Source organism: Panthera tigris, chromosome E1, assembly GCF_018350195.1.
Source record: "Panthera tigris isolate Pti1 chromosome E1, P.tigris_Pti1_mat1.1, whole genome shotgun sequence".
Classification (NCBI taxonomy): domain Eukaryota; kingdom Metazoa; phylum Chordata; class Mammalia; order Carnivora; family Felidae; genus Panthera; species Panthera tigris.
In genome coordinates this window covers 23,207,087-23,228,289 of record NC_056673.1, presented here as the reverse complement: position 1 = coordinate 23,228,289, position 21,203 = coordinate 23,207,087, and the positions used below count along the sequence as shown (strand labels likewise).

At 44.1% G+C, this 21,203-nt stretch overlaps 1 protein-coding gene across 4 annotated transcripts in view; it reads right to left on the bottom strand.

Moving 5' to 3' along the window:
- Positions 1–7,933: 7,933 nt before the first annotated feature.
- Positions 7,934–21,203, bottom strand: part of HEATR6 (HEAT repeat containing 6) — a 34,637-nt gene continuing 21,367 nt past the window's right edge. For all 4 annotated transcript variants that reach the window (XM_042966067.1, XM_042966070.1, XM_042966068.1 and 1 more), the window contains 9 exons: positions 20,327–20,682; positions 19,387–19,509; positions 18,930–19,016; positions 14,989–15,123; positions 14,155–14,277; positions 13,321–13,445; positions 12,399–12,495; positions 11,121–11,325; positions 7,934–8,898 (listed from right to left, as the gene is read on the bottom strand). In XM_042966067.1, coding sequence (XP_042822001.1) covers positions 8,327–8,898; positions 11,121–11,325; positions 12,399–12,495; positions 13,321–13,445; positions 14,155–14,277; positions 14,989–15,123; positions 18,930–19,016; positions 19,387–19,509; positions 20,327–20,682 — 1,823 coding nt within the window. In that variant the 3' untranslated portion in view covers positions 7,934–8,326. The remainder of the gene's footprint in view (positions 8,899–11,120; positions 11,326–12,398; positions 12,496–13,320; positions 13,446–14,154; positions 14,278–14,988; positions 15,124–18,929; positions 19,017–19,386; positions 19,510–20,326; positions 20,683–21,203) is intronic.

Below are 21,203 nucleotides of genomic sequence, written 5' to 3'. Positions count from 1 at the left end.
TTTTAAACCTGCTAATGGCAAGACTGCACCCCAGGCTGATAAACTCAGAATCTGTAGTTTTTAAACTTCTCCAGGTTCGAGATTCAGCGCTCTACTTACTGAGAGCGACGTGAAATCTAGGTGCCCGGGCTCCCAAGCCTGAGAAACAAGCCCCGGGTCTAAACGACTTTATGTTCTCTGTCTCCATCTGCTGGCCATTCTGCTGCATTGCCACAATTTACCTGAACAAGAGGTGATGCTTCTTTATAGTTTTAAGAACGTCTGCCTCAAGAAACAAAGAAAAAAGAGTTGAAATTTTTAAGTAATAAAAATAGCTACAGAATATATTCTTGTATGTAATAGGATGGTTTAAGTTATACCTGCGGTAGGATGACACATCCAGGATCTTTTCTGTGCTTGGTAAATTAAAAGCAGCCAAAAGATGTTAGTTAGCTCTTATCATTATTATTAGCAATATTGGCCCCCATATTTTGAGTACAGTGAGTGATTTCTTTCTTTTGTAAGTTTATTTATTTTGAGAGAGAGAGAAAGAGAGCGTGAGCAGGGGAGGGGCAGAGAGATAGAAGGAGAGAGAGAATCCCAAGCAGCCTCCATGCTGCCAGTGCAGGGCCTCACACTGGGCTCGGGGCTCCGAGCTGGATCTCATGAATTGTGACATCACTGCCTGAGCTGAAATCAAGAGTCAGAGGTTTAACCAACTGAGCCACCCAGGCGCCCTGAGTACAGTGAGTCATTTCGGAATGAATGCTTTTCATCCATTTAAAAGATAGGTTTAGTGCTACTCTACCTGGCACACTGTCCACTATGGGTACCTAAAGGTGAACACTCTGTACACTGAATGAGAGAGAGAGAGAGAGAGAGATAAAGATGTTTTAAATTATCATTATTGGGGCACCTGGTGGCTCAGTCGGTTAAGCTTGATTTTCGGCTCAGGTCATGACCTCACAGTTGGTGAGATCGTGTGGAACCTGCTTCAGGTTCTCTCCCTCGCTCTCCTTCTGCCTCTCCCCCACTTATCATTGTTATAGACTTTTGAGGGAGTATATGTTCCGGAGTCTCTGAATAGATTTATGTAACCACCACAACAAGGATTCCATCAACCCCAAAACACTCCTTCAGGCTTCCCTGCAGTTGGATGCTTCCTCCCATCCTAATCCTTAGCAAACACAGATTTGTTTTTCCTGCCTATGTTTTGCCTTTTCCATAATGCCATGTACATAGCATCATCTGGTATGTAACATTTTGAGAGTGGCTTCCTTCACTCAGCATAATTTTCTTCCTTCTGCTTGCTTTAGGTTTCTCTTATTTTTCTACAACTTGTGTTTGAATGGAGATTATTGATTTGAGACTGTTCTTCCTTTCTAATTTTTCTAATGCTGCAGATTTCCATCAAAGCCCTGCTTTAGCTGCACCTATACATTTGTATTTTTTGTTTTTGTTCAGTTTAAATGATTTTCTGATTTTCTAATGTCCTCAGAGACTTTCCCTTGGACCAGGGGTTACTTAGAAGTATGTCCATTTCCAAGGATTTAGAGATTTTTCCAGTTATTGATTTCTGGTTTAATTCCTTTGTGGTCAGAGCTCATATTGTGTGATTTTAACTCCTCGAAATTTGTTGAGATTCACTTTATGATCCAGACTATAGTCTATTCATTCTATTATTGGTTACTGAAGAAGGAGTAAGTGTTGAAGTCTCCACCTCTAATAGTATGTGGATTCAACATCTCTCTTTTCGGTTCTAGCAGTGTTTGCTTCACAGTTTAAATATTTGTTGTTAGGTACATGGCCATTTAGGATTACTATGTCTTCGTTGCGTGTTGACCTTCTATAATGTCCTCCTTTATCGCTGGTAAATGTCCTTGCTCTGATGTTGATTTTGTCTGATGTTAATGTAGCTATTCCAGCTTTCTTTTGATCAGTATCTTCATGCTATAGTTTTCTTTTTTGTCCTTTTATTTTTAACCTACACTATTTACTTAAAATGGGTTTCTAATAAATAATAAATAGGTCTTGAGGTGTTTTTTTTCTTTTTTTTTTAACATCCTGACAATCTCTTTTAACTAGCATAACTTAGATCTTTGAATTTAATTGTTGACATGTTTAGATTTAGGGCTACTCTTTTATTACTTGTTTTCTATTTGTTCCCTATGTTTTTCATTCCTGTTTTTCTTGTCTTCTTCCAGATTATCTGAAATGTTGTTTGCATCCCATTTTTTAAAAATTGCATCCCATTTTTAAAAATGTGTCTATTGAGCTTTTTTACTGTATCTTTATGTGTGATTTTTTTAATTTAGAGAGAGAGCACAGGAGCGCTTGAGAGAGCGGTGGGGGAGGGGCAGAGGGCATGAGAGGGTCTTAAGCAGGTTCTCAGCGTGGGATGTGGGGTGGTGCCCAGTGAGGGACTCAATCTCACAACCAACCAGGAAGGAGATCATGAGCTGAGCCGAAATCAAGAGTCGGGTGCTCAACTGACTAAGCCACCCAGGTGCCCCATTTTTGTGTAATTTTTAAATGTGGTTTCTCTAGGGATTTCAAAAAACACTTAACTTTTCATAGTCTATTTAGGATTAATATTTTGTCACTTCAAGTGAAGTGTAGAAATCTTTACTACCATATAGATATACATTTACTAAAAGTCCCACCAGACCATGTTATGTAAATTTTGCTTTCGCCGATTATACACATTATAAAGGGCTCAAGATGAAAAAAATAGTTGGTTACATTTACCCAAATAATTCCTATTTCTGTTGCTCTTCTTCCATTCCCAAAGTTTCAAATTTCCCTTTGGTGTCAGAGTTCTATTAAGAAAATGCCATCGGAGCACCTGCGTGTCTCTGTCGGTTGAGTGTCTGACTTCAGCTTAGGTCATGATCTCACGTCTCTTGAGTTCTAGCCCTGCATCGAGCTCTGTGCTGACAGCTCAGAGCCTGGAGCCTGCTTCCAATTCTGTGTCTCTGTTTCTCTCTGCCCCTCTGCTGCTCGTGCTCTCCCTCTCTCTCTCTCAAAAATGAATAAGCAAGCAAGCAAGCAAGAAGAAAATGTCATCACAGTAAGAGGTCCAATAAGAAAACCCAGAGGGAGAGAGGGAGAGAGAAAGCAATGGTCATCACTCACAATGGTCATCACTCCCTTGCAGCAGGGGACTGCGGCTCCACTGGACAGAGAGGAGTTCCTTCCCTGCACTTTTAGGCACCTGCCGCGGTGGGCTGCGGTGGGCTTGCCAAGGGGCTGGTGTCAGGGAGAAGCAACAACAAACAAACAGGACTCCCCCCACTCCACCCCAGGGTCCTCCTTCCCTGTCCTAGAATAGGAGATAGCTTCTCTCCGTCTGCATCTTGTCTGCAGGGCCAGGTCTCTGTCTGCTTGGAGTCCAGGCCAGGGGAGACCAGAGGGGGAAAATGGCAAACCTCATGCCGGTTTGGTGGGGCTCTGACTTCTCTGGTCCCTCCCTGAGGTTCCCGTTTATTCCTTCTGTTCATGATAGCTGCTCCATGCATTTAGTCCAGGCTCCATAGCTGCATCTTGTGGGAGAAACAGCATGGAGTAGGACTGGAATGAAAGATGGATTTTTATGTAGCAGGGCGTGTAGATTTACAGAGCATGGAAAGTGCTTCCATGGGGCACACTATTTGAGGGAGAAATTCTCTTTTCTCTCACGGGGTGGTAGCCAAAAGCCTCATTCCTTGGTTTGAATTTTTGCATTTACTTTTCTAGATGAAATTTAGAATCATTTTGTCATTTTAAAAAATCTTATTTTGACTTTGATGGGAATGTGGTTAAATTTATAGATTTAAAGAGAAGTGGTCTTTATAATATTGAGTCCTTCTATCTAGAACATCGTATACCTTCTCTTTTTTAAATGTCTCTTGTGACCTTTGAAAATTTTATTTTCGCACAAATTCCTTGGACTGGCTTTCTTTATTTCTAGGTATTTTGTTACTTTTGTGACTTTTGTGAACGGAATCTTTTTTGACAAAAAAATATCGCAGCCATTATTGCTGACATACGGAAGAGCTAGCGATTTGGGCATATTTGTAAACAGCTGCCTTACAGAACTTTCATTAGTTCTATTTGCCGAGTTGATTTATCTCGACTTTCTGCAAATGGTGCTTTGTGGATTCAGTCTCTCAGACTGGTGTTCTACAAATAATCATAATTTGGAAACTCTTTGAAAAAACTTTCTGGAAAATTAATTGCATGGTTGGTTTAATCACCTTGATCATTAAATCTTGTATGTTAGGTAACAGTCGTGATGACAGGGTTCCTTGTCTTGATTCTGACGTTTTAAGGAGTCACTGATAAGATAGGTATACTTTATGATGTTAACAATGTATCTTTAGTTTTTTTAAAAGAATTTTCATCAAAAAAGGACATTGAGCTTTGTCAAATGCTCTTTCAGCATTCATAAAAATGACCATTTGGGTTTTTTTTATTTGATATGTGATAAATTTTGTTAATAGAACTTCTCATTCAAGAAATGCCCCTATTCCTACAGTAAATACCAGCTGGTCATGGAATCAATGGCAGAGCAGTGATTTCCTTTCCTTTTTTTTAATTTTTAAAAATGTTTTATTTTTGAGAGAGAGAGCACAAGTGGGAGAGGGGCAGAGGGGGACAGCGGATCCAAAGCGGGCTCTGCACTGATGTGGGGCTCAAACTCAAACCACAAGAACGTGAACTGAGCAGAAGTTAGACGCTCAACTGACTGAGCCACCCAGTTGCCCCAACAGGGCAGTAATTTTCAAGGAAAGGTTTTTGCAAATGGCATACGCTGCCGCTGCTTTGAATTAAACCCGCAGGCCGCATTCCTGTGGGCTGTTGTTACTGGTGGCAGTGCTTTAGTCCTCTGACCCCAACCCTAATACAATATCCTTGTCCACTGGAGCTGACGATCCCTTCAGTTGTGACCCGAGGCCTCCAGGTGTGTACCAAAAGCAGGTCCCACTCCAATGACCTTTCTCCAGTGAAGAGACAGACATTCAAGCCCAGGAAGGACATCAGAGAGGTGTGACAAGGGCACCGTTTATTGCTGAGTGCTTGGTCTGTGCCAGCTCTGAGCCAGATATCATGCGACCTACTCCTGAAACCCTAGGAGGTACTATTATCCCCATTTTACAGATGAGAGGTCAAGTAACTTGCCCAGGGATGTGGTTATTAAGTTGCAGAGTTGTCCTGCAAAACCCAGGTGTAATTCCAAAGCTTGTGGAAACTGGATGTTAATTCCTGACTGGCCCTTGGGGATGCGTCCTGAGGCAGAACTAGGAAAGGGGTCACTACTGCCCCGTTAAGTATGTGGCCTCCCACACATCCAGGCATTTCCCTTGTCCATGGGGTCCTGTAGGGGCAAGACGGAGGGCCGTATCTGGCAGGCTACCGAGGTCCTGGGGTGGTGCCTCTCCCATACTGCTGGATTCAGGTTCCCGAGGCATCCCAGGTAACACCTCACCTGAGGGTGCAGTCAGGAGACTCCAGCTATTTACCAACACGAAAGGTCATGGTATGTCGACCGTATTTCTGTCTAGTGCTCTGAAAGTTCAAGGAAAATAAGTATCTGACATTTATTGGGTGCCAGAAGCTGTCTGAAGAACTCTCCGCATACTAACTCATTTACTCATTATAATATCCTTATGAGGTAGGCACTATTATCCCTCTTTTGCAGATGGGAAAACTGAGGCACAAGATGTTCACAGATAGAAAGCAGCAGAGCCAGGGTTCAACCCTGGGCTCTGAAGCACTGCACTGTATTCACAAAGTGAAGGCCAAATGAAGCTGAGTAGCTAGAATTCACAGAACTCTTAGGCTGGAAAGACGGTGATGTTCAGCTCAGGGTCTGTGTTCACGCACAGATGTCAAAATCAAGGAAGCTCTTGCCCTGGTGTTCCACGGTGGGGGGGGGGGCGTTTCTGCTGCCCTGTAATCACCATAGGACCCCTGCTTTACCATGAACTACTACCATACAACAGGTTATAGCGTGTGACTTCCTCACGTTCTCCAAGTGGGTCGGAATTAGTGGCTTTTAGTGGTCACAGACAACTTCAAAAGTAAGCAAGGTGTCATCATGCTGTCAGTTTATTAAACAGAGGCTCTAGCCATCTGTACCTGGATGGCCCCTTCTCCTGTTTGTTTTCCTTTTAATTTTTTTAAATGTTTATTTTTGAGAGAGAGAGAGAGAGAGAGAGAGAGAGAGAGAGAGTCACAGAGTGCGAAGATGGGGGGCGGGGGCAGAGAAAGAGGGAGACACAGAATCCGAAGCAGGCCCCAGGCTCTGAGCTGTAAGCACAGAGCCCGATGCGGGGCTTGAACTCACGAACTCATGACCTAAGCTGAAGTTGGACGCTCAACCAACTGAGCCACCTAGACGCCCCTGGTTTTTTCCCTTTTAAACATCAAAAGAAAGTTCAGAGTTTGGCATTCTGAATTAGAATTCTGCATCAGAGCCAGACTTTCTATTGTTTCTGCATCAGAATCAGTTCTAACCCTTTACTGTTTGTGAGGCTTCCTTTCACGATGGCAGCTTTCCTGAGGCACCAGCGCAGGGCGTGTGGGAGCCCCTGCCCTTGGGGTATACCCACAGTGCTACGGCAAGGAGAGAACCAGCATCCCATCCAGACAGAAGCTGTACCCCGGGCTCCTGGAGTTTCTAGAAGTGCTTACCCTTCGGCTTTCCCTGCATATGAGCACACTGACATCTGTTTTCAGAGACAAGGAAACCTGTACAGAAGTGAAAGTTTCTTCAAAAAATGAAGTTTTATTCAAGATAAACAAAGGATAAGAGCAAATCATCAAATCAGACCACTCAAAGTCATTTCACAAATATTTTTATCAAGAAGGTCACCGGTGAAAGCCCCCCAAACAGTGGGTATCTATGCCACATTTTTACTTTTAGGACAGGGACAAGTAAACAAGCTGCTGCTCAGAACATATTCCTTAAAGAGATGGAAGTTCCAAGATTCATCATTAGGATCAGTACAGGTTCAACTCAGTCCCTAGGCCTCTGTAATAATTCGTGTCCAGAGTCATCTCCAAAGAAAAGCAACTTTAAAGAATGTTCTACATGGGTGTTTTTACTGTACCATAGTCTAATTGTTTGGAAACTGGTTGGCATTCTACCAATGGAAAAGTGGGCCTTCAGTTACCGGACTAATCTGTTCCCCGGTCTGCTTGGATAGTATTTCCTGAACAATCAACAACATAGTAGAGGGAAAAGAGCAACTCAGGGGCAAATGAGAAATGCTGAGGACATATGTATGCCCTAAAATATGAATTTTAAGCTAAATAACAACAGTTAAATAATGTATTGCCAAAATCCGTTCTATGTATCTTGATTTTTATTTATCCCAGATCAAATATAAGTATGGAGTAATTTTAGTTGGTTCTTTTGTGGATTGAAGTTCCTACCTGAAATCAATTCTCCTTAAACTGTTGGTGGTTAATAGAGGAATGCAAAATTTAAATGTAAATAATTCTTCAGGGAGAAATCACTTTTGTAACGGCTTAGACATTATCAAAATATAGTTTAAAAAGCTTTATAACCATCTAAATTAAATTAGAGAATTCTTTTTCTAAGGCACAGATGCAAAGGTGGTGAAACAACCATACCTTTAGTGTACGGACCACACTCTCCTCGGGGACTTTAGAAGCTGAGACGGAAGTGGGTGGTGCGACTACGGCGAACTGGACGCGGGCCCAGGGTGGCAGCCAGGTGCCAGGAGGCAGCTCTTTAGCTAGCGGCTCGTGGGGAGGCACACGGAGGGCTTCCAGGGTGCGTACCTGGGAAGCTCAGTGCAGTAGCTGTTTAGCAGCCTGTGAGGAACTTCTCAGTATTTTAGCAACTGAAGCAGCTACACCAGTGCAGACTGGCCAAACATCAGCTCTGCCTGAGGCTTTCTATAAACACAACTTGATCTAAAAACAGAGAAGGTTATGGGCACGCTAGTTTTCATTAGTTTATTACAAAAAGAAAAACAATTCCAAGACACAATATATAACATAACGGTTCCTAAATTCATTCGTTTTTTTGTCTTTATCTTCGTGTCTGAGGCCAAACACCCTTCGCAACCGTCCAGCCTGCTCAGCCCGCCCTACGACCGTATTTCCCGGCTCCCTGCTGCACAGGTCAGAGGTTCCAACAACCTGGACCGTGGCCAATGCAGCGGAACCACTCCCTAAAGTGGTTGAGCCCTTTGGGAAAAATTTAAATAGATGTGAGCCCATTCTGAATAAAATTGAATGGGTTGTTTCTGCCCCTAAAATTGAATCCTGCATATCTGATACTCAAGCTTGGGTCTTTCCATTACCACGACACCTGGAAAGTATGGCAGACCATTCACCGATCTGTCAGTCCCAGGAGTGCTACCTGTGATCCAGAGGAGTCAAAATAAATGGTGAGGGTATCTTCTAGAAAGTCCATGATGGCCCTTTTGGCTGAGTCACCAGCCAGTGCCTGGATGCTGCTTATGTGCTCCAGGGCCGTTCTGACCATCTGGTCTCTTTCGTGCAAGCTGTGGGGTGCTCCGGTATCATCTCCCTCTGCTCCTGATTTTAAAAACTGTAGGATAAAGGACTGCACCATGTCCCCATTCGATTCGAGGGTTTCTCTGATGCAGGGCAGGTCTGAGGCACTGGCCAAACTCAAGAGGTGGATCAGTGCCTGGCAGATTTGGGTCCGTAGGCTGGCACAGTACTTGAATTCCAAAAAGTCTGTGGTGTCTTCGCTCTTTTGTAAGGCAGTGACCAATGCGTTCCAGATCTGAACGTACTGCTCAGCTGACCCATACTGCTCTCTCTTGCTCGGGATGGAAAGGGCAGTGGCAGATCTGATGCGCACTTTGAAGTTCTTGCATGATGTCACAACCGACGTCAGGGCGTTGTAGGCCTGGGAGGTCCACGGGGCTGTTCCTAGAAAGAACCCACCGGCATTACAACAGATGAAGGCTTAGAAACAAGCAGGGGAGTGGAGAGGGTGGAGGAAATACACACTTATGCTCCAGCTGACACTAGGTTTTCATTCAATTCTCACGCTAACCCTATAGGATCAGGGTGACCGGTACTCACTGTGGGATTCTAGGGAAGGGGTTGAGTACGGATTCCCAAACTTCCCATTTCCTTAAACAGTCTGCCGCACACATGGGGGCCTCTGCTACTCTAAATGGGGACTTTGGCGACAGTGAAAGAGGCGGCTTCTCTGGGAAGAGGCCGTCCTACGGGGGTAAGGCTTGAGGAGCTCGGACTAAACTGTAGTGCCACTTGTGCTCAGTTGCCTGCTTCTGAGCAGTGCACACACTGCACAACCGTATGCCCAGCCTTGTTCCTGATGACAAAAAAATATCTCATCACCCAGATTAGCATCCAGACACTGCTCTGGACATAGCAAGTCATGTGTTTTATTGCAAAGAAAAAGAAGGTGCTATCTAGGCAGTGACTAAGGAACAGAGGACTCAGATTAACCAAAGGTGCAATTCTCTAATTTTGAAAAGATGATGTCCCAGTTTCTGTCTTCTTTCCCTTCCTGTTGGTCAGTCTCAGGAAATCAGCCTGCTTTCTTCCTCATCAGAACTACCACTCCCCACTCAATTTTGGGGTGGCTCTTATTCCTCAAGATGGACAGTAGAATAGAATTCAGCTTCCCTGGGGTGCCTGGGTGGCTCAGTCTGTTTAAACATCTGACTTCAGCTCGCTCATGATCTCACAATTCATGAGTTTGAACCCCGCTTCGGGCTCTGTGCTGACAATGCAGAGCCTGTGTGGGATTCTCTCTCTTTCTCTCTCTGTGCCCCTCACTCACTCATGCCCTCTCTCAAAAATAAATTAATTAAAAAAAATTTTTTTTAGAAGCGCCTTGATGGCTCAGTCGGTTAGGTGTCTGACTTCAGCTCAGGTCTTATCATGGTTTGTGGGTTTGAGCCCCGCATCAGGCTCTGTGCTAACAACTCAGAGCCTGGAGCCTGCTTTAGATTGTGTCCTGCTCTCTCTCTGCCCCACCCTGACTCCTGCTCTGTCTCTCTCTCTTTTTCTCTCTCAAAAATGAATAAACATAAAAAAAATTTTTTTTTTTTTAAAGAATTCAGCTTCCCTCTTTCAGCCCTTCCGAACTTCTCTGCTGTCTTTGAAGGCAGGCAGGCAGACATCCACCTTAATGAGCTCCAACTCCAAAGGTCACTTTGGGTTATTTCCTCTGTAGAAAACGCCATGAAGCTACTTCTCCATTAGCCCTCGGTTGGGAGCATTTTTTTTTTTAAATTGAATTTATTTATTTATTTAAGCAATCTCTACCCCCAGCGTGGGACTCAAACTCATGACCCTGAGATTAAGAGTCACGTGCTCTTCCAACTGAGCCAGCCAGGCACCCCCTGGCTGGAAGATTGTGGCAATAAAGGGGAGCAGAGCCAGATCTCCCTAACCTGATGCATGCTCTGCTGGCCCAGAATGGTTTTACCTCTCCAGGAACATAACTTGTTTCAAATCTTGTCACAGAGACAAATGTATAAGGCAAATGCTGGTAAGGAGAGGGAATGGGGATTTGGAGGCTTTGACCTGTATGCCTAAGCAGCTATAAGCCACTGATGCTCTATCAAGGTGCACGGCACGTCATTACTGAGATGCCCTCCTACACAGCAGCCCACTTCAGTACCAAGGGCTCATTTGGGATTTCCAATCTGTACCTCTTCTTCCATGCCAGCTTTTCTCCTTCATTGCCCTCCCCCCCTCCCCCCGGTTGTTAGAACAACATTTTCTTATAGAAAATGAAAGCAGACAAAAGTCCTACTCATCATCCCCTCCAGAGGCAACCACCGTTAATGATTAGGCTAATTTCCTTTCACTCTTTTTTCCACCCATTTATTGAGATCATGTCGTAGAAACAACTGCCTATCCTGTTTTAATTTGCTTAACATCAGAAGTACTTTCCCAGATTATCAAAAACTTTTTGTACACATAATTCTAAAGGATCCCTTTGAATATATATACTATGATATATACTATGATTCCCCTAAAGTTGGGCATTCAAAACATTTCCATTTTTTCTAATATGTGATAAGTAAAACTACGAGGAACATCTTGAATACTACTGTAGGCTGGAGTGTGCTGTCCTGAGGCCCTGCACCAGAGAGACACCTTCTTACCTAATGGAAGAGCAGGATTTTTAAATACATTCCCCACTGCGTAGCAAGCATTCCATCGGACTTTCATGGCAGCCTCATTCAGCACAGTAGAGATGAGGGCCTGGATAGACTCCTCAATGATTTCAGCAAACCTGGGCTTTTCTATATGAGACGGTTGCAAAAAATGAAGCAAATTTCCAAGGGCCCGCACTGCATTGCTTTTTACCTATAATAAAATGTAAAAAAAAGCATTCGAAATCTGCTTTGCCAAAGATATGTTACAGAAAGTATCATTTCAGCTTTAAAAAACCCAGGAGGTCTTGGACAGCTTAAAGTCAGAAAGCCAATGAAAACACCAGCCTGTAAAAGTGTGGCTTCTTGAAACTCTGCAAGGTCTTATGTGCTGAACAGCCTATGCCATCAGAGAGGTGAGGTCTTCCACAGCTCCTCACTGGTATTTTTGGATTAGACTCCAGAGAGGTCTGTCTTCCTCGTTTTACAGAGACCGTGTGGAAGACCCAGAGGCTACAGGGCAAAGCTGGTTTGCAGCAAGGTGATGAGGACAGGCGAGGTTTCAAAATTCCAGTCCAGTACTTTTCCATTAGAAAGTCTCTCTCAACCTTCGCAGCACACTAGAATCATCCGAGGAGCTTTCTTTCTCCAAAACCAATTCCCATGCCCTAGTCCCAGAAATTCTGAACAGATTAGTCCACATAGGGCTTCCCAGGTTTTCAGAGTCACTGTACTAAATTAAGCACTCGGTATGGGTCAGGTATCATGCTAGGTACTTTAACACAAGGCATCTCCGAGGCCACTGAGGTAGATGTAATGACTTCCAGGTTCCAGATGAGGAAACAGACCTTCAGAGAAGTTAATGATATACCAAACGTCACCTGGCTACTAAAGGGCAAGCCAGGATTTGAACCATGTCTACCTGACCCTAAAACCCATTTCTATGCTTTTAACTTATTAGTCTAATGGGAGCTATACAAAGCCAAGGGCTGTTCATTTTTCTGACTTGTCACTTCTACTTAAAGATTTTTTAGAAAAAAACAAAAACAAAAACCAAAAGCAGACTAATATTAAAACAAACACGGACAGATCATGGAGCAGTATGACAAAGAGCATTGATATTTTTCATGACACAGGAGACAGGAAGGAAACTGTACAAGTGTGGAGTAGGCCACATTATACCTGAGTACTCTCTTGATCTCCTTTCAACAGGGATACATTTGGGGGATACAACTATAATACACTAAGTATCTAATGGAGAAATACCAGGCTTTGCTGTGGGTCTACCTTGTCTTTATCCCTGGACGCTTCTATAGCTGATCGCAACATCTTCAAGAGCAGGAGACCAGAGAACTCTTCCTGGAAACTTGGGTCTGGGGTTTCCCTGTTCCATCCAAAGCAGACAAAACACGTTAAAAGTTAAAACTCAGTTAAATATATACATATACACAGGCATTCACTTAGTAGAACTATAAAAATGTGGGAAAACAGCTCAACAAATCTGTTCCGATTATATCAAGAACTTAAAAGTTTATACCTTTTGACCCAGTAGGCCCACATCTAGGAATGTGACCAAAAGGTGTATCTTGAAATAAAGATTTTATGTACAAAAATGTTCATTGGTTAGAAAAGCCTAAGATAATGCACATGTTCGGTAATGGAGTGGTTAAATAATCACTTCACAGTGGTGATTATGTAATAGTAATGAACAATTTATAAAAAGCCAGCAGAAGTTGGGAGGATGCTTAGACATGCTGTATGGGAGAACTAAGCAATGATAAGCAGGGCACTAGTACATGAGGGACAATAGCTGCCTCTAGGGAGGAAGGTTTTATACTGATGACCCCTTTTGTATTGTTTCAATTTTTTTTTTATTACTCTGAAAAATTACAAATTTGATATTTAAAGAGTAGTGCGACCTATATTATGGTTTTGAATTTCTACTTTAGTATTTTCCACATTTTCTATAATGTGGATACGTTACTTATATCAGCATACAGTATTAAATACACACACACAAACACATACATGTATATATAAAGAACGACTTACTAATCTCATTACTTGAAGGAGAATAAAACACAACAAAGCATGAAGACTGACTACACGATATGGGAGAATTACTGTTCTTTTATAGTAGAGATCAAAGATACCCTCCTGGGACCTCAACCTCAGAAGTCACCCAGGGGAAATGAGCTGAGTCACCTACATGTTGACAATCAGAGTGTCTGTCAAGTTGCCCAGGGACCAGGCTGCTTTGGCCCGGACATTCAGAGATTTGTCTTGAAGTGACATCAATATTGCATTCGCTGTGTCTGCAACAAATATGACATCCTGTAAGAAAATAAAACACTGTAGTTACTTTGGGAGCTCACACAGCTGCCTTAGAAATTCTGAAATTTATTTTCAGACAATGATATAAGCCTTTACCACAATTTCTATTTGAAAATCAAAATTTATTTACTCAATTTACTATTCTACTTATTATAATGTGGACACTCATTAAAACCCCACGGGAAGGTCTTCTGGGATTCTGGTATGTGCCACACGCACCCGTGGGGCCTATGGATTTTGCTCTTGTTGAACATCTTATAACCTGGTCTGCGACAGTGATCCATGAAATCTGTGCTTAGACTGATTTCCACCTTGGGAAATGACACTGCCAATGAAATGCATTTCTAAAACACATCCTATTCATTACACACTTCACAGTGAGATGTCACAACTAAGAGTGAAAAAGAAATTTATTCGCTTCTTAGCAAAAATTCTACATCAGCTTTCTAAATTATTATTATCCCATGGCAATATCCCACTTCCTTTTTTTTCAATTATTCATTAATGTAAATCTAGGGTCCTGGACAGTGTGCTAAATAATTAGAAATAAATGAACTTACAGGCATTACCGTATTTTAGTAGCAATTAAAGAAACTAAGAGCAATTTGGTGTCCCTTACTGTCCAACTCAGAAGCTCTGTATGCACCCAAATCAACACTGCCCTGGCCTATCACAGAGGCAGAGAAGGGCTGTGCAGGCTCGCTCTGACCTGTCTGAGACAGGGGAAAAGCACATAGACTCCAAGGGCCCGCGAGGTCGCCGCTTTCACTAGACGGTTCTTGCTGTCGTTCAGCCCAAGCAGCATGGTGATGCACAGGATCTGCCTGTCGCTCTGTAGTGAGAAAGGTGGGTGGAGGGAAAGTGAGAAAGAAAGAACCATGAGCCACTGTCCTCAACACGCGACTGGGACGTGTCTGCATCTGAACACAAGGGAGACCTTGAGGCTACCTTAGCAGAGAGCAGAGGGGCAACACGGATCCAGGTATTGGGTGAGTGCCTGCTTGGTGCTGGGCACACACAGCACCTGTGACCATTAACCTTTCCCACTGTATGAGTTAGGTCACCGTGTTCTCCTACTTCCTGAAAGCAGCCTCTTTATAAAAGCTAATTCATGCAAATGCCACTGAGGACTAAAGAAGGGGAGCAGCCTGAATATACATGTGGTGGGCACTGGCCAAGTACTGCTCACACTTCGTGTTATTCCTCACATCGTGCCCCTTTTATAGATGAGAACACTCAGGTTAGAGATGTTAAGAAAATCAGGGAGTGGAGTGGAAGAGATAAACCCAGGTCCTCCTAACTCTTGGTTTTGAAGTCTTTCTGAAACGTCTCTTCCAAGCCTCCTCCCTCACCTGCCCTCCGAGGACAGGGAGGAAAGGCTCCCCTGAGACATTAAGACTTGAAGTGTTTCCACCGCCCTCACCCCACACTCAAGCCAGGGATGACGCTGAATACTGGCTCAAGATGACAACGAATCTGAATCAAACTCAAGCTCTGCTGCTCGGGGGCACCACGTAAGGTGAGAAAACACTCCTGGAGTTACCGGCAGGCTGCTGAAGGCTTCGGGCAGGATGGAAGACAGGGCGTCACAGGTGCTTGCCTGCAGGGTCGGGTGCTCTGAGTTCTGCAGGGCTCTGGGCAGAGGGCCGTTTAGCATCATCGTCCAGAACATCACCACCTGGATCAGGGGCACAGTTACAGCTGTGGCCCCAGACACTACAGCAGAACCAACTTGCCGCTAAGACTACCTCAGGTGGCCCTAGTAATGCAACGTTCTTTAAAGCAGTAGCCTTTGGGGTGCCTGGGTGGCTCAGTTGGTTAAGCGTCCGACTTCAACTCAGGGCATGATCTCGTGGTCTGTGAGTTCGAGCCCTGCATCGGGCTCTGGGCTGATGGCTCAGAGCCTGGAGCCGGTTTCGGATTCTGTGTCTCCCTCTCTCTCTCTCTGCCCCTCCCCCGTTCATGCTCTGTCTCTGTCTCAAAAATAAATAAATGTTAAAAAAAAAATTTAAAGCAGTAGCCTTTTGTCAATGCTTCCGCTAGTCCTTGCACAGCAGGGGAAGGAGCTTTAGAAAACAATTGCAGGGGCGCCTGGGTGGCTCAGTCGGTTAAGCCTCCAACTTTGCCTCAGGTCACGATCTTGTCTTTCCCGAGTTCAAGCCCCACATCGGGCTCTGGGCTGACAGCTCAGAGCCTGGAGACTGCTTTGGATTTTGTGTCTCCCTCTCTCTCTGCCCTCCCCTGCTTGTGCTCTGTCTCTCTCCTTCTCTCAAAAATAAGTAAACATTAAAAAAATTAAAAGAAAAAAAAGAAAACAATGACTGCATCCTTCCACTTTATGAACTAGGAAACAGCTGGCTACAGCTAGGTGGCCGGAGTGATGGGAGTGATGATGATCATGAGGAAGGGCAGGGGGTGATGGTGGTAACGGCGGCCATGGCTCGTGTTTTCCAGAAAGCCTCTCACACGCCAGGCACTGCTCTAAGCTTTACACATATCTACCCATTTCAATCCTCAGTACAACTAAATGAAGTATGTGTCATTATCTCCATTTTCACACAAGGAAACTGGGGCACAAACATATGGTGTAACTTGCTAGTGGGCATTAGGGCCCTGCACAGCCCAGAGGCCATGTGCCAGAGTCTAAAGAGCACCGGATCCAGGGGCAGAGCTGGGGCTGAATCCTTCAGTGGCTGTTTCCCATCTCTGCAACCTTGGGCAAGTCCCTGAACCTAAGTATTGATTCCTCTTCAGTAACACAGGGTGAAGATGTCTACTTGGCAGAGTCTTGGTGACAGTAAAATGTAACACTGTGTGTCAAGTTCCTTGCACAGTGTCAGGTGCACAGTGGAGACTCTTAAATTGAGCACTGGGCTCTCTTGTGGGTACTATGAAGATTTACCTTTTTTTTTTTTTTAATCTTTATTTATTTTTGAGAGACAGAGTGTGAGCAGGGGAGGAGCAGAGAGAGAGGGAGACACAGAATCCGAGGCAGGCTCCAGGCTCTGAGCTGTCAGCACAGAACCCGATGTGGGGATCAAACTCACAAACTGTGAGATCATGACCTGAGCTGAAGTCGGACGCTCAACCGACTGGGCCAGCCAGGCGCCCCTACCTCACTTTTATTAAAGCTCTCAAGGCAGGCATCTGAAGAGTACCTTGAACCATTTCTTTCCCATGCTTTCTAAAAATCCTAGGATTTCAGGTGCATTTGCAACTGTCTGTGGTTTTGGAGTCTCTACTTTCTGCCCCACGGATTTAGTCCCAAGTTTTGCCATGTGTCCCACACATCAATTCTGTCCTCCCCTAAATCCTAGTTTCTAGAAACCCAATCTGGGCCTTCCCCACCCCAAACCAGAAGACTTTAGACAGGTATGCTTGCCAGCCTCCAACATGGCCCACACGGATTCTTGTCTCCTAATGTTAAGGAGGTGGCCCCCCACCTAGCCCCTGTCCAGGCTGACCTGTGTAACCAGTAGGGTGCTATGGAAATTAACAGTGTGAAACTTCCAAAGCAAGGGTGGGATGCCTGGGTGGCTCAGTTGGTTAAGTGTTCAATTCTTGATTTCAGTTCAGGTCATGATCTCACAATTCATGAGTTCGCGCCCCAAGTCAGGCTCCGCGTTGATAATGAGGAGCTTGCCTAAGATTCTCTCTCCCCCTCTCTCTGCCCCTCCCCTGCTTATGTGTTCTCTCTCTCAAAATAAATAAATAAACTTAAAAAAAAAAAACCCCAAAACAAGGTTATAAGAACACAGGGGTGGGGCGCCTGGGTGGCTCAGTCGGTTGGGCGACCAACTTTGGCTCAGGTCATGATCTCGTGGTCCATGAGTTTGAGCCCCACGTCGGGCTCTGTGCTGACAGCTCAGAGCGTGGAGCCTGTTTCGGATTCTGTGTCTCCCTCTCTCTCTGACCCTCCCCCGTTCATGCTCTGTCTCTCTCTGTCTCTAAAATGAATAAACGTTAAAAAAAAAAATTAAAAAAAAACAAACAAACAAAAAAAACACAGGGGTGCCTTGGGTGGCTCAGTCGGTTAAGCGTCTGATTTCAGCTTAGGTCATGATCTCACGGTTTGTGGGTTTGAGCCCCGCGTCAGGTTCTGTGCTGACAGCTCAGAGCCAGGAGCCTGCTTTGGATTCTGTGTCTCCATCTCTCTCGGCCCCTCCCCTCCCTCACACTGTGTCTCTCTCTCTCTCTCAAAAATAAATAAACATTTAAAAAAAAAAAAAAAGAACACCACAGCTTCTGTCTTGCTCTGTCTTGATTCTCTTGCTATGGGGGAAGCCAGCTGCCATATCCACAGGACACTCAAGCAGCCCTCTGGAGAGTTCCTTGTGGGAAGGAAGTAAGAGAGGCCTGCTGCCAAAAGCCAGCACTAACTTGCTAGGTATGTGAGTGAGCTGTGTTGGAAGAAGATCCTCAAACCCCTGTCAAGTTCAGTTGACTGCAGCCCCTGCCAGCATCTTGACTGCAAGCTCAGAAGGACAAAGCTAAGCTACTCCCAATTCCTGAGCCACAGAAACTATGTGAGAGAATATATATTGTTGTAAGATGCTAAGTGTTTTGGCTAATTTACTACTCAGCAACTGACAAGTAATATAGAAAGTATATCTCTTTTTTACAAATGAAAAAACCTGAACGTGATGCCTACAGTCATTTGACCAGCAGGGGGAGAAGTCCAGGTGCAAACCCAGGTCTGTTTGAGCAAAGTTCAACTCCTCTCCCTGTGAACGGTGACGTTTCAGCTTGAGTGGCAGTCTCAGGAAAGGACTAGGGCTAGATATTCTTAATTGCTTGCAGGGATGATGGAAATTGCAAAGGGAAAAGAATGGGCAGGATGAGGAGGGCAGAAGGTAAAAAACACCACTAATGTTGAGTTGACTTTGCTTTTGGCACCAAGTAGAAGCCCTTTTTGGTAGGGTCACGTGTTCCTCCTCCAAAGAACTGGCGCAGTATGGAGACAACAGAAACAACCTAAGGTCACGGGAATTTTCTAGGAATCCTGGAGCGGGGTGGTGAGGGAGTTAAGGGAATCAACATCTATCAAGCACCTACTATTTGCCAGCAGCTTTACATTTTATTCAATCTAGTTACAGATTATTATTCCTCTTTATGAGGAAACTGTGCTCACACATCCATTAATGTGCTCCCTACATTTGCTCTCATGTCTTCGGATCCCAAATCCTTGGCTCTTCCCACCATTCTAGTCTACCTCTTGGGCAGGATGAGGAACCACACGAGGTTTTATGCGAAAGAAATACTGGTTTTTCAATTGCTGGCTGTACGTTGCACATAATCCGACCACATACTGAACTGCAAATAAACAGAAATGCAAATAAATCTTATTCATGCTAGTCTCCTGTCATCACATATCATTAGCTGTAGTTTTTGACACTGGAAGAAACTACACAGTTTATTTCACTTCATCACTGAGCCTCACAACTGACTGCAGCACTAGGAGAGCACTGAACAACGTGTACTTACCACAGTGACTGGCACTCTCTGGTCAGGAGCTATGGTAGAATCTGGTTTATACTGCTGTATTAAGCCTGTCCCCAGTTCTTCCAGAAGCTGCCAAGGCAAAAGAAATATAGATTATCAAAGCAGATTTGATAATCCGAATTACGGAGGCAGAAGACCTTACTTGTTTGGAGACGACCTCAAATCAAAGGGAAAAATAGTTTCCAACCGAATTTTCTTTCTTCTTTCAGTAATTCTGACATCAGAGGCATTCTTTCAGGAGCAAAACCACCAGAAACATATTGTTTATTTATTATCAAATGAATTCTTTGGGTTTCTCTGGCGAGCTGAAAATGAAGGAATGTATGACTTTCCCTACCCTGATACCCCTTTAAGAAACCTCAGAACTGACAGACATAGAACAGAGGGAAGAACATAAAGGAAGAGAAGAAAATAGCAGGTGGCTTTTCATCAAAGTTACCTTTGCTCCATGAAGCTGAATAGATGGATCTGCTTCCCCCATGCACTTGCAAATCACCTCTCCAAGCTCCATTAAGTACACTTGAGCCATTGAAAAGTAGCCCTTGGCCAGATGAGCTAACACCTGCAAAGAGAACAGAGGAATAACCTCAAGACCTAAATGCAGGGCTGCAATATCCAGAAAAGTGTTTTAATATTTCAGAAATCACTCACATTTAACAAGGGGTAGGCAGGAATCTGATGTTGAATGAAATGAACAACCATAATCTTTATTTTATGACTGAAATCAGTTAACTCTATCATGTAACTTCACGGTGCTTTATAATTTTTGAAATGTGTTTCATTAAGGTTGTCAATACTATTCAAGCCTGGGAACAATTTTCTGAGGCAGGTACTAACTGAATATTTCAGCTAAAGAAGCTAAGGCTAAAAAAGTTAAAGGTTAAAGGACATGTTTAATATCAACCGCACAATCAGCAGCAGAGCCCAGAACCAAACCCATGTCTCAGATCACAGCTGAGTACCAAAGAAGCAAATAAATTAATCTAGGGTTGTTTTCTTCCTGTTGTCTCTAAGCAGACAGAAGATGGAAGAGAAGTTATGGAGAATTAAATATTGAAAGTCTCAGAAATCAAAGCTTAACTGTACAACGTCTTTCAGAATTACTATATAATCCAGCATACCCAACCTGTCACATAAAAACTATGGTCACTAAAGTGACTTGCAACAAAAAGGAATAAATGTGACATTTACAACCAAGTCTTCTCCTAACTGCTGCCAAAACCAAAACAACAAAGCACTCACACCTAAAGCACAGCTCTCTAACACCACTGACCTGCGGCTCAGTTATATGTTATTTTCATAGACTCACTCCTCACAATCAATCAATACTTTGAAAGAAGAGTGATTACTTCCATTCTAAAAATGAGGAAACCTCCTACCTGTAAGGCCTCCAATCGCATGGGGGATGGTTCATAGATGCTCCCCGTTGCACAGCCAGCATCGCTACTGGAACAGGACTCCTCCTTGGGCAGTACAACAGTGGAAATGCAAAGTCGGATGAGCCAGCAAGGCTCTGAAGACCCCTTAGGGGAGCTAACTGAAGCCTCTTCCAAAAAGGGTCCCGAGGGGGCTTTCTTCCACCAATCAGGAGCACTGAGGTGAGGAGTTGCCGAATTGCTATTGCTGAGTCCAGAAGAGCAGGGCTGTTGTAAAAGGAGCTGGACTTCAGGTAGAGGCGCGTGAGTGGACACTATGGCTCCCAAGAGAGTGAGGCTTGACACTCGAACATTCACATCTGTCAAAGTTGATGGGAATCACTATCACTGTGGGAAGAGCTATCTCAAGGATCACAATTATTCCCGCAGACAATGAAGAATGATGGCGTCCTTGTGTAACCTGAATCCAATGAAACCTCCAGACCCAACTTCCAGTTTATAGAAATACATGGGACAGAAACAGAATTTAAACAACACTGTAGGGGTGCCTGGGTGGCTCAGTCGGTTAAGCGGCTGACTTCGGCTCAGGTCATGATCTCGCGGTCCGTGAGTTCGAGCCCCGCGTGGGGCTCTGTGCTGACAGCTCAGAGCCTGGAGCCTGTTTCAGATTCTGTGTCTCCCTCTCTCTGACCCTCCCCCGTTCATGCTTTGTCTCTCTCTGTCTCAAAAATAAACGTTAAAAAAAAATTAAAAAAAAACAAACAAACAACACTGTAAAGAACCTATCTGGCAAACTGAGAAGGTAAAACAGGCTTTAAGACAACAGTCTTGGACTTTTCCCCAAATCAGCGTGGTGAAAGAACAAAAGGGTGATGGGACT